The 11443-nt window shown below is 62.3% G+C and overlaps 1 protein-coding gene across 1 annotated transcript; it reads right to left on the bottom strand.

Annotated features, from left to right (window-relative positions):
- Positions 1–7301: 7301 nt before the first annotated feature.
- On the bottom strand, positions 7302–11395 carry SLC25A28 (solute carrier family 25 (mitochondrial iron transporter), member 28). The gene is made up of 3 exons (XM_014959958.1): positions 11142–11395; positions 10418–10474; positions 7302–8365 (listed from the first exon to the last, which is right to left on the bottom strand). Exons 1-3 carry the CDS (start codon positions 11362–11364, stop codon positions 7848–7850), a joined length of 798 nt encoding a protein of 265 aa, XP_014815444.1. The 5' UTR covers positions 11365–11395; the 3' UTR covers positions 7302–7847.
- Between the last annotated feature and the right edge of the window lie 48 nt (positions 11396–11443).

Here is an 11443-nt window from a genome sequence, read left to right as displayed (position 1 = left end):
CTGGTGGTGGTTCGGGTTGGGAGTGACAGGAACCCCTCTGTCCCCACCGCCCCGCGCTCAGGGGCTCCCTGTCTGGTGGTGGGTCGGTTTGGGAGTGACAGGAACCCCTCTGTCCCCACCGCCCCGAGCTCAGGGGCTCCCTGTCTGGTGGTGGTTCGGGTTGGGAGTGACAGGAACCCCTCTGTCCCCACCGCCCCGCGCTCAGGGGCTCCCTGTCTGGTGGTGGGTCGGTTTGGGAGCGCCCCTGCAAGGGTTGGAGGGCTCCAGAGCTGCCTCCCTCTGTGTCCCTGTGTCCCATCGTGTCCCTGGCACCAGGGACAGCAGTGGGACACACTGGGCACCAGGAAGGCTGGGCTGGTTGCTGTGTCTCTGGGCAGCTGGTGGCTCCCCACACCCACAGCAGGGTTTGGTGGGAGCCGAGGTTCCCCCGACACACACACACACAGAAGTTTGCTGCAGTGGGCAGAGCTGCACCCACGGCAAAAGGAAAGCACCCACACATGTCCCCACGGCAGCAGGAGGGCTGGGGATGGGGCCACCATCCCCTCCCGGCCTCTAGCCACTGTGCAGGTCCCTTTCTAGTGAGCAATGTTTTGCTCTCTATTTTCATCTGAGCACAAGCATCAGCACGTCCCTGTGAGAGACAGAATCACAGAATCACAGAATCTTCTAGGTTGGAAGGGACCTTAAAGATCATCTTGTCCAACCGTCAACCTGACTGACAAAAATAGACACCCACACAACAAACAAGGAGCATCATCACTAAACCAGACCTCCCAGCACTACATCAACCTGTCTTTTGAACACCTCCAGGGATGGTGCCTCAACCACCTCCCTGGGCAGCCCATTCCAGTGTCTGATAACCCTTTCAGTGAAAAAATTTTTCCTAATATCCAGCCTGAACCTCCCCTGGGGCAACTTGAGGCCATTTCCTCTTGTCCTGTCGCCTGTGACTTGAGAAAAGAGACCGACCCCCCACCTCTCTACACCCTCCTTTCAGGGAGTTGGAGAGAGCCAGAAGGTCTCCCCTCAGCCTCCTCTTCTCCAGGCTGAATAACCCCAGCTCCCTCAGCCTCTCCTCATCAGACTTATTCTCCAGACCCCTCACCATCTTTGTCGCCCTTCTCTGGACCCGCTCCAGCACCTCAATGTCTTTTTTATGGTAGGGGGCCCAAAACTGGACACAGACCCAGCAGGATTTGGGCTCTGATTGTCTTCTCCGTCCCATAGCCATTCACCCAGCTCTAGGGCCGCCCCGTCCAAGCTCCTGATTGCCCAGCACTGCTTGCACCCTCTGGCTACCACCTTCACCCCGGCAAACCCTTCCCCAAGGACACTGCTGATGGATGTGGTGCCCACTGTAGCTGCGTCCTCGCCAGAGGGAGCTGTGTCCCTGCTGGAGGAACAGCCCGATTTTGGCCCAATTTTGGACTCCCCTCTCCCTTTTTATAGCTCTGGGCAAAGCTCCGGGCAATGTCCTGCCCAGGTCTAATGGGCACCCAAAGGTGCCGGCGACAGAGGAGAAGGCTGCTCGGGTTTGCATTTCTCCTGGCACCCACCTAGACAGTCCATGCTCTGCCAGGAGGCTCTTATGTCACCCAGGTGCCATGGGTGCCCCGGGGGGACTGAAGGGTTTCTCCAGGGGTAGCGGCACTGGTCGTGCAGTCCCTGCAGGCGCACTGGGACGGGGACAGCAGGGCTGGAGCTCCCCCATCTCCTGGAACAGCCCTTTGCTTCGGCTACTTTTGAGACGGATCCTCGGGCAGGCTTGAGTGTCACAGTGCCCTTGAGCTGTCCCCACTGTCCTCACCCGTGTGCCCTTGGGAGCCTGGCCCCTGCTGCGACTCCCCTGCCAGCCCAGGAGCAGCCCTGCTCCCAGCTCTGCCATCTCCCCGGTGACACGCTGGGTGCTGCACCCCAGCTCCAGCCCGGCAGCATCCTCCCAGAGCCTCTTCGCAGCCCCTGGTCAGGGGGCTTGGACACGTAGCCCTGGGCTAAGTTCGGGTATTACCAACATCTCCCCCCAAACTCAGACACACTGAGCGCCGTCCCAGCCCAGCCCTGAGGATTGCTGCCTCAGATGGCTCTTTACAGCCACAAAAGCAGGTTTGCAGCCTCGTTTTTCACCTTTCAGGCTATATTTCTTGCCTCCCTGCACCGCTGCGAAGCTTGGCCAGAGCCAGGCAGGCTGGTACCAGCCCAGCCAGGGCTTGTCTCTCAGAGTTTTAACCCAGACAGCAACAAGGGTCAGAAGAGGGTTTCTCAGAGCCCAGCAGAAGCAATATCTGCTCTGTGTCCAGGAAGCCCTGGCGCCCGCGTTTACCACCGCTGTAAGGCTGTGGGATCATGAGAACGTGTGTGACTTTATTGGGGTCTGACAGAGCACTGAGGAATTCCAGAGCCAGGGTGGGTTGGGGCTGGAGGGAGGCTGGAAGCCCACCTCCACCACCCATGGGGGTCTCAGCCATCTCCTCCCACCGAGCCTGGCACCCACCGCAGGGGGGCTGGGGGGCAGGAAAGGCCGGGGAAGCTCCGTGTGCCAGCAGAGGAGGGGCAGGGATGCAGTTCAGCAGGGCAGTGCCCTCACCCCCCCGCCTGCACCCAGACTGGGCTGGGACCCAGTGCCCTGCGTGGGGTCCTTGAGGCAGGAGCAGCTCAGGAGTCCACCGGCCCCAGGTACAGGGCAGACGTGTTGGAGGGGTCTCCCCTTCTTGCTCGGGGGGTGATGAACTCCCCCCAGCTCCCCTCACCCCAGCCCTGCTCTTAACCTGTGGGGGTGCAGGCGTCTCCAGTTACCCCAGGAAGGCAGCCAGGGGCTCCTGAGCTGCTCCTGGCATGGCAACCTTGGGCTGCCTGAAATAGCTTGGGCTCCTGCCACGGCAGAGCTGGGGCAGCCCCGGATCTGTCACCCGGAGCAGGGTAAGGCCAGTGGTGCTGCCTTGGGGCTCACCCCAACCTGGGACCCCCGTTCTGGCCCCAGTGGCAGGACAGGGCTGAAGGGGCAGGCGGACACGGGCGGGCAAGGCAGCAAATCCCTGGCAGCCAGGGGCTCCTGAGCTGCTCCTGGCATGGCAACCTTGGGCTGCCTGAAATAGCTTGGGCTCCTGCCACGGCAGAGCTGGGGCAGCCCCGGATCTGTCACCCGGAGCAGGGTAAGGCCAGTGGTGCTGCCTTGGGGCTCACCCCAACCTGGGACCCCCGTTCTGGCCCCAGTGGCAGGACAGGGCTGAAGGGGCAGCCGGACATGGGTGGGCAAGGCAGCAAATCCCCGTCCCTGCTGGATGTGGCAAGGGATCCTGCAGGGACACAAGAAGAAAAAGGGTTGTCTCCAGAACTCCGTCAAGCTAAGCATGGCTCCCTTGCTGGAAAGCCAAAAATAATCTCTTTACTCAGAAGAGGCTGTAGGAGGGATCTCTCCCAAAGCGCAGCCAAATACTTAAGAGGCCACAGGACAGACCCAGACACAGACAGTGTGGCTTCTCCGAGGCCTTATCAGACCTTGGAAAGGCAGCGGCCATGGCAGAACCAGCCAATAACCCCATTGCCTCTGGCATTTCCTCATGCCAACGGCACCAGAGGAGCCAGGCTCGCTGGTGAGGGGACATCTCACCCCAGCAGAGCTGTGGAGCAGCCACGTACCAGCCACAGGCAGAGCTCTGGCTCGAGGGATGGAGATGGCAGCAGGACAGGGGATTTTTCGCGGCTTGGCCCAAGGCACATCTGGAAACCCCCTGGAAGCCTCTTCAGGAAGCCCTGAGGAGCCAGACCCCTCACAGGCAACGCCATCCTCTGCGGGGCGGCTGCTGCCCGCTCTGAGCAACACCTGGGAGAGCTGGCGAAGCGCCGGGGCAGCGGAGAGGCCATGCCCTCACCAGGGGAGCAGAGAGGCCATGCCCTCACCAGGACAGCGGAGAGGCCATGCCCTCACCAGGGGAGCAGAGAGGCCATGCCCTCACCAGGACAGCGGAGAGGCCATGCCCGTGCTGGGGGAGCGGAGAGGCCATGCCCTCACCAGGGGAGCAGGGAGGCCATGCCCTCGCCAGGACAGTGGAGAGGCCATGCCCATGCAGGGGGAGCAGAGAGGCCATGCCCTTGCCAGGGCAGCAGAGAGGCCATGCCCACACCGGGGGAGCGGAGAGGCCATGCCCATGCAGGGGGAGTGGAGAGGCCATGCCCGCACCGGGGGAGCGGAGAGGCCATGCCCGCACCAGGGGAGCAGAGAAGCCATGCCCATGCTGGGGGAGTGGAGAGGCCATGCCCTCACCAGGGCAGCACCAGGGCCCAGCACTCACACGGCAGCATCACTGCCCCGTGCTGACTTAGCGTCTCTCCGTTCCCAGGGGTCTTGCTCCCTCCCCCAGCACTTCTGTGGGTGGTTATTCATGGCAACATCCTGGAGTCACCTTCAATCATGCCTTTGCCCGTTGGCATTTATAGACCTTCTTGCCATGCCCGTGCTGGGGGAGCGGAGAGGCCATGCCCTCACCAGGGGAGCAGGGAGGCCATGCCCTCGCCAGGACAGTGGAGAGGCCATGCCCATGCAGGGGGAGCAGAGAGGCCATGCCCTTGCCAGGGCAGCAGAGAGGCCATGCCCACACCGGGGGAGCGGAGAGGCCATGCCCATGCAGGGGGAGTGGAGAGGCCATGCCCGCACCGGGGGAGCGGAGAGGCCATGCCCGCACCAGGGGAGCAGAGAAGCCATGCCCATGCTGGGGGAGTGGAGAGGCCATGCCCTCACCAGGGCAGCACCAGGGCCCAGCACTCACACGGCAGCATCACTGCCCCGTGCTGACTTAGCGTCTCTCCGTTCCCAGGGGTCTTGCTCCCTCCCCCAGCACTTCTGTGGGTGGTTATTCATGGCAACATCCTGGAGTCACCTTCAATCATGCCTTAGACCTTCTCCCAGCAGCCGATGGATTTAATGGTGTGAATTCCCCCCAGTCCCAGCCCGTGTCCCTGCCTTCCCCTCTGCGGGGTCTCTCATTGCCTCTGATGTGTGGGGAAGGCTAAAGGTAAAGCTGCAGCTCTGCTGCCAACAGCTTTTGGCTCCTGGGCAGGGAGATCCACCCTGGCAGAGCCCGATCATACCCATCTTCTGCAAACTCCTGCCTCATGCCCTGCCCGCCGAGCTAATCCTCCCCGGGTCTCTCCCAGCCATTTCTGCTTCTCCGATTTCTCCCTCTTGGGTGGAGGAGCCGCAGGGCTGCCAGATCTTGCAATACTCAGGCTATTTCTTAAAGCCCCAGCTCCTAAAATGGTGGAAAAACTGGAGGCTCCCGGCTTCCGGCAGCTTTTGTTTCTTTAAGGAGCTTCTCGTCCTTTGGCTTGTGCAGAAAAAGCAGGAACCAGGAGCCTGCAGCTGGTGCCAGGGAGCAGAGGATGGGCACAGCCCACAATTCGGGAGGACCTGGGCTGTGGAGCAGTGGCTGTGGCCACTCTGTGCCCAAGGACACGCAGACCTGCTGGGCAACGGGGGGTCCTCAGTCTCCCACCCTCGGGAACCAGGGACAAGAGAGATGCTGAAGGGGAAGGTGGAGCGGGGGCTGGGATGGGGCTTGGGCAGGGAGTTGGGCATCCAACCTCTGAAAGCCCATGCCCCTGAGGGCTGTGCCCCCCCTCCCTTGCTCACCCAGCAGCCTTTCCAGCCCCAGGACAACACCTCTTTGCCCTCTGTGCTGGCCAGGCTGGGCTGGTGGATCCTCTGGAGCTGCCCGAGCCGCCCCAGATGCTCGCCAGCAGCACATACCAGGGCTGTGAAGGCATTTCCTCCAGGGAGGTATTTTGGGCATGGCAGTGTGGGACAGACACCCCTCCTGCGGGTGCTGTGAGAGCACCCCACAGGAGCCAGGCGTCACCCACGGGCACCCGGTGTGAGGAACCCAGAGCTCTACTCCGGGAAGGTCAGTGCTGGTGGGTGATACTTGGGTGCTGAGCACAGGGTCTGCCAAGGCCGGCCAGCAGCTCCCCAGCTGGTACCAAGACAGCTAACAAAACTGCAAAGAAATAAGCTACTCTATTAATTATCAGACCTGGAGAGGCTGGAGAGCTGGGCAGAGAGGAACCTGATGAAATTCAACCAGGGCAAGTGCAGGGTCCTGCACCTGGGGAGGAATAACCCCCTGCACCAGGACAGGTTGGGGGTGACCTGCTGGAGAGCAGCTCTGAGGAGAAAGATCTGGGAGTCCTGGTGGACAACAGGATGCCCATGAGCCAGCAATGGGCCCTTGGGGCCAAGAAGGCCAAGGGCATCCTGGGGGGCATCAGGAAGAGTGTGAGCAGCAGGAGGAGGGGGGTCATCCTGCCCCTCTGCTCTGCCCTGGGGAGGCCCCAGCTGGAGCACTGGGACCAGTTCTGGGCTCCCCAGTTCCAGAAGGACAGGGAACTGCTGGAGAGGGGACAGCAGAGGGCTACAAAGGTATGAGGGGCCTGGAGCATCTCCCGTATGAGGAAAGGCTGAGGAATTTGGGTCTTTTTAGTCTGGAGAAGAGAAGGCTGAGGGGGGAACTGATCAACACCTATAAATACTTGAAGGGTGGGTGTCAGGAGGATGGGGCCAGGCTTTTCTCAGTGGTGCCCAGGGACAGGACAAGAGGGAACGGGCACAAACTTGAATATAAGAAGTTCCACCTAAACATGAGGGGGAACTTCTTTCTTTTGGGGGTGGCAGAGCCCTGGCAGAGGCTGCCCAGAGAGGTGGTGGAGTCTCCTTCTCTGGAGACATTCAAACCCGCCTGGAGACGTTTCTCTGGAACCTGCTCTGGGTGGCCCTGCTCTGACAGGGGGTTGGACTGGATGATCTCCAGAGGTCCCTTCCAACCCCATGTCATCCTGTGATTTTAAGCATGTGCGTTGATAAGAGTTTTAAGATGCCCAACACAGCACAAACTAGTTTAATTACTCAAAATGAGGTGGTAAAAGCCTTGCTGAGCCCCCCAAATCTCCTGTGTGAGGTGTACAAAGCCCTCCACCCTCACCCAGTGCTGTCCCCAACCCAGGGCCCTCCTGCCACCACCTCCACTTGGCGTGTCCTGGAGGCATCTCGATGACCCCGGGTCAGTGGGGGTGTGGGACTGCCTGGCTGAGAAGCATCAACCTTCCTCCAGTGGGGTCACAGCCCAGGCCAGCAGCCAGAGATGGAGACCACCACCCTTCCTGCAGGTTTCCAGGGTGGCTGGGCCAGGCAGGTCCCCTCCTCCCACCACCCCCCCCTCCAGACCCCATCTCCCTTCCTCTCCAGCACCCCTCAAAAGAGCTCAGCACCGGGCAAAGGAGCGGTGCCGGGAGTAAAGAGGGGACATGAGGACAGAGCAGAACAGTTTTTATTGGAGGTGTCAAGAGCAGGAACAACAACAAACCTACAGGCTCCCCCTCCTCAAGTGCCATCCTCTCCCCCCGCCCCACCACCACCGGGGCATCACGTGTGCGTGCTACAAGACAACGGCAAGGCCAAAAGCCAGACAAAGCCCCCAGCAACCGGGGCAGCGCAGCCACCCCCTCCTCGGCGCGGCCCTGCCAGGGGGAGGGCAGGACATTCACCTTCCCCCCCAAGGAGGGGTGAGCTTTGCGTGAGGGGGGGGGGTTGGTTAAGGGCAGGAGAGGAACACGGCTCCACCAAAGTGCCAGGGGATGTGACCGGGGCTGCAGCTCCCAGTGGGACATTTCAGGGGAGAGCAAACCCCGCAGCCTGAGCAGAGCTGCGGCAGCCACGGGGCAAACACCTCATGGCTAAAGCCCAAAGGCCCTCGCTGCCCCCTCTCTTCGACACAAACCAATCTGAAAGGGAGAGAGGTCAGAAGACAAACCAGGAGGGGAGGTGAAGCAGGTCTGGCACGGCGTTGGGCTCTGGCTCACTTCCCAGCCCGCCGCTCCTCCTGGCGCTTGGTGAGGATGTACTTGAAGAACTCGTACACGGACCAGGCGATCGCCGTCGAGGGCATCTGGTAAATGACTCTGGCCTGGACCCCTCTGAAGTAGGCGGTCACGCCGCCCACTTGGTACACCGTCCTGAAGGCATTGGCCATGCCTGTGATGTGTCCGCTGATGTTGGAGCTCAAAGCCAGGGACTCCTGGGTGTTGAGCAGCGTTTTGCAAACGTCCAAAGGCGTGGTGGCAGCGGCAGCGACAGCCCCCGCGCAGGCTCCAGAGACCACGTGGGAGCCCGGGTTGTACTGTCTGTGGGGGTTGAGCTGCTCTTGCAAGAACTCGTAGGTCATGAAGTGAATGGCTTGGAAGGGGATGTTCATGGTGAGCTGGGTGGTGTAGCTGCGGTAGAAAGCTCCAGCCCCTTCGTTGCGCCACACAGCCCGCACACAGTCCGTCACACGCTGGTAAGGAGAGTTGTACATCTGCATCCTCTGTTTAACCACTTGGGATGGGCAGCAGCAGCAGCCGGGATCCAGGTGTGGAGGGGGAGAGGAGAAAGAAAAGGTAAGCACGAAGCCAGGCGTCCTCCTGTGCCTGGAGTTGGGTCACGCTGGTGTAAGAGCCGATGACGGACAACTCAGAGCAGCAGTGCCCTGCGTGTCCCCCGGCAGGGCTGCAGACAGTTAGATCTGCCGAGGCATCGCCGTCACACAGACACCACCACCTGCAAACCCTGCAGCTGCTGCAGCCACAGGGAACATCCCGATGCCCAGGAGCTCATACTCCACATCTCCCCTTGCTGCCAAGTGCCCCATGTCTCCCCATCCACTGCTGCAGAGCTACCACACAGTCAGGAGAACCCCCTCTGCACCTCTTCTCCTCTTTTCCAGGATGAGCCTGTCCCTCCCCAGCTGGCTCCACTGCAGAAGAACCACGGCAGGCTGCAGAGCCCACCAGCCAGGAACCATTAGCAGCCACTGCCAAAACACAGCTGCTCTGGGGCAAGAACCAAACACAAACCCCCCCCCCCCAACACCTCCGGGAGCCGGGCAGGGGAGCCCAGAACCCAGGGGGTGCTGTCCTGCTCCCCCCATTCAGTACCACCACAAAGAGCTAAAACCGCTGCAATGACAGACTACTGCAGTTGGGATAAGGAGAGGAGCTCCAGGAGGGAATGCCAACAGCCTGAGCACACAGCTTGGCAGGGTGGCAGCAGGCAGGGGCCCTGCTGGGCTCAGACCAGCTGGAGCTGCGCTGGCATCAGCCCTTCAGTTTTAAGAGGAGAAAATCCGTTCAGGACTGGCCTTTCCTTGTGATTCCTCCTTCTCCCACCACGTGCACAGACTTCAGTTACAAACTCCCTCTGCCTTTTTCATACAGAATCAGGGAATTGTCAGAGTTGGAAGGGACCTCTAGAGACCCTCCAGTCCAACCCCCCGGCCAAAGCAGGGCTGCCCAGAGCACAGCACTCAGGAGCATCCAGGCAGGGCTTGAAGATCTCCAGAGAAGGGGACTCCACACCCTCCCTGGGCAGCCTCTGCCAGGGCTCTGCCACCCTCACCCCAAACAAGTTCTTCCTCCCATTGCAGTGGAACTTCCCATGGTCCAGCTTGTGCCCGTTGCCCCTCGTCCTGTCCCTGGGAACCACTGGAAAGAGTCCGGCTCCATCCTCCTTCAACCCCCCCTTTAGAGACTTGGCAGCATGAAGAAGGTCTCCCCTCAGCCTTCTCTTCTCCAGGCTCAAGAGCCCCAGCTCTCTCAGCCTTTCCTCATCAGGGAGATGCTCCAACCCCTCCATCCTCTCTGTTGCCCTACGCTGGACTCTCTCCAGCAGTTCCCTGTCTCTCTTGAACTGGGGAGCCCAGCACTGGAGGCAGGATTCCAGTTGTGGCCTCCCCAGTGCAGAGCAGAGGGGGAGAATGACCTCCCTGCACCTCCTGGCCACACTCTGCCCTACGCAGCCCAGGATCCCATTGGCCTCTTGGCCACAAGGGCCCATTGCTGGCTCATGGAGAGTTTACTGTCCACCAGGAGCCCCAGATCCTTCTCCTCACAAGTGCTTTCACAGTTTTTTACATACCAGGCTCGACAAAATGAGCATCTTCCAGACATTCCACAGCACAGGATCTCCCTTCCCCTTACTGCTCTGTGTGCCTTCTCTACCCCATTCTTTTAGTTTTCTTCTCAAACACAGACCCAGAACCGTACCACGTCTTCCTGAGATCTCACTGCAGCAACGCACCGTTTCCACACACCCGGAATAACTTATTGCTTTCTCTCCTGCTCCAGGTGACGGTCCCCAGCCACCCCCCGGGGCGAAAGCCCATTGTTCTCCTGCCTCCTCTTCCTCCTCCTGTGCTCCCCAGAATGAATCTCCTCCACCCGCACCCTCCATAACGGGCTCCACCGGGTACCCTAACCTGCTGCTGGTCCCCGAAGGATCCTCACAGTTGGGGGAGCGGTGAGGAGAGAACCCTCCGTGGCGCGGAGGGGACCCGAGGGGCGCGGGCGGCCCCCGACCCTCCCCTCCCCAGCAGGCCGGGGCCACCATTACCTTCGGCAGGGTTCATGGCTGCGTCGTGGAGCAACGTCGCTACACACCCGGCTGCACCTGCAAAACAAGAACTGCCACAGGTGAGGGGCGGGAGGCGAGGGACCCCGGGGCTCCACCACGGCCCCGAGTCCCCCGCCTGGGCGCAGGAGGTGGCCCCGGGAAGAGGGGGGGGATCCGAAGGGCGGCCTCCATCTCCCCTCCGCGAGGCGGGCTGGTCCTCGGCACTCCCCAGCTCAAGGAAGACGGGGGGATCGCAGCGTGCTGCCACCTCCCCCGGGGCAGCTGGGACTCGCTGGGGGACCAGCCCACGCCACCGGGGGACGGGGGGCCCGGAGGGGGGCGAGTGTCCCCGGGGGCCCCACGGAAGAGTAAGCAGAGGGCGGGCTCTGCCCCCCGCAGCGGCTCCGGGCGTCACCCAACGGGCACCTCGAGGTGACGGGCTCTGGAACCACGTGCCGCTCCCGAAGCGAGCTCCGTCACCGACCCACGGGTGGGTGTCCCGGCTCCTCCGCGGGCAGCTCCCGTGCACCGGCACCCCTCCCAGCCGGGGTCACCGACCTGCTTCACGCCCGGTACCGGCGGCGGCTCCGGCGGGACGGGGGCCGGAGGGAGCACGGGGGTGGGGACACCCCAAGGACCCGCCACCCCGCGGGACCGGGCCGGCCCTCCCCACCCCGCTCCCCTCCCCGGTGCGGCGGCCCCGGGGCTCGGCGGGGGGCAGTACCGTTGGCCACATGGCTATTGCCCCCTGCCTGGATAACGTCACTCAGCGTCTTTTTTAACTTTTCGTAGCAGGCGAAGTAGAGGGCGTGGGCCGGGCCGGCGCCGGTGGCGGTGATGTTCAGGCCCCGCATGGGCCGCCAGACGCCCTCGGTGCGGGCGATGCGCCACAGGGCCTCCAGCACGTTCCGGTACCGGGCGGCGGGCTCCGGCCGCAGGCTCTGCATCCGCGTCTGCAACACAAGGCCCCCCCGGGCGGCCCGTTAACCCCCCCGCGGGCCGGGGCACGGGCAACCCCCCCCCCCA

This window comes from Calidris pugnax, unplaced genomic scaffold (assembly GCF_001431845.1).
Source record: "Calidris pugnax isolate Ruff unplaced genomic scaffold, ASM143184v1 scaffold4, whole genome shotgun sequence".
Classification (NCBI taxonomy): Eukaryota; Metazoa; Chordata; class Aves; order Charadriiformes; family Scolopacidae; genus Calidris; species Calidris pugnax.
Note: the sequence above shows the minus strand (reverse complement) of the source record. Positions and strands in the feature narration are given on the sequence as shown.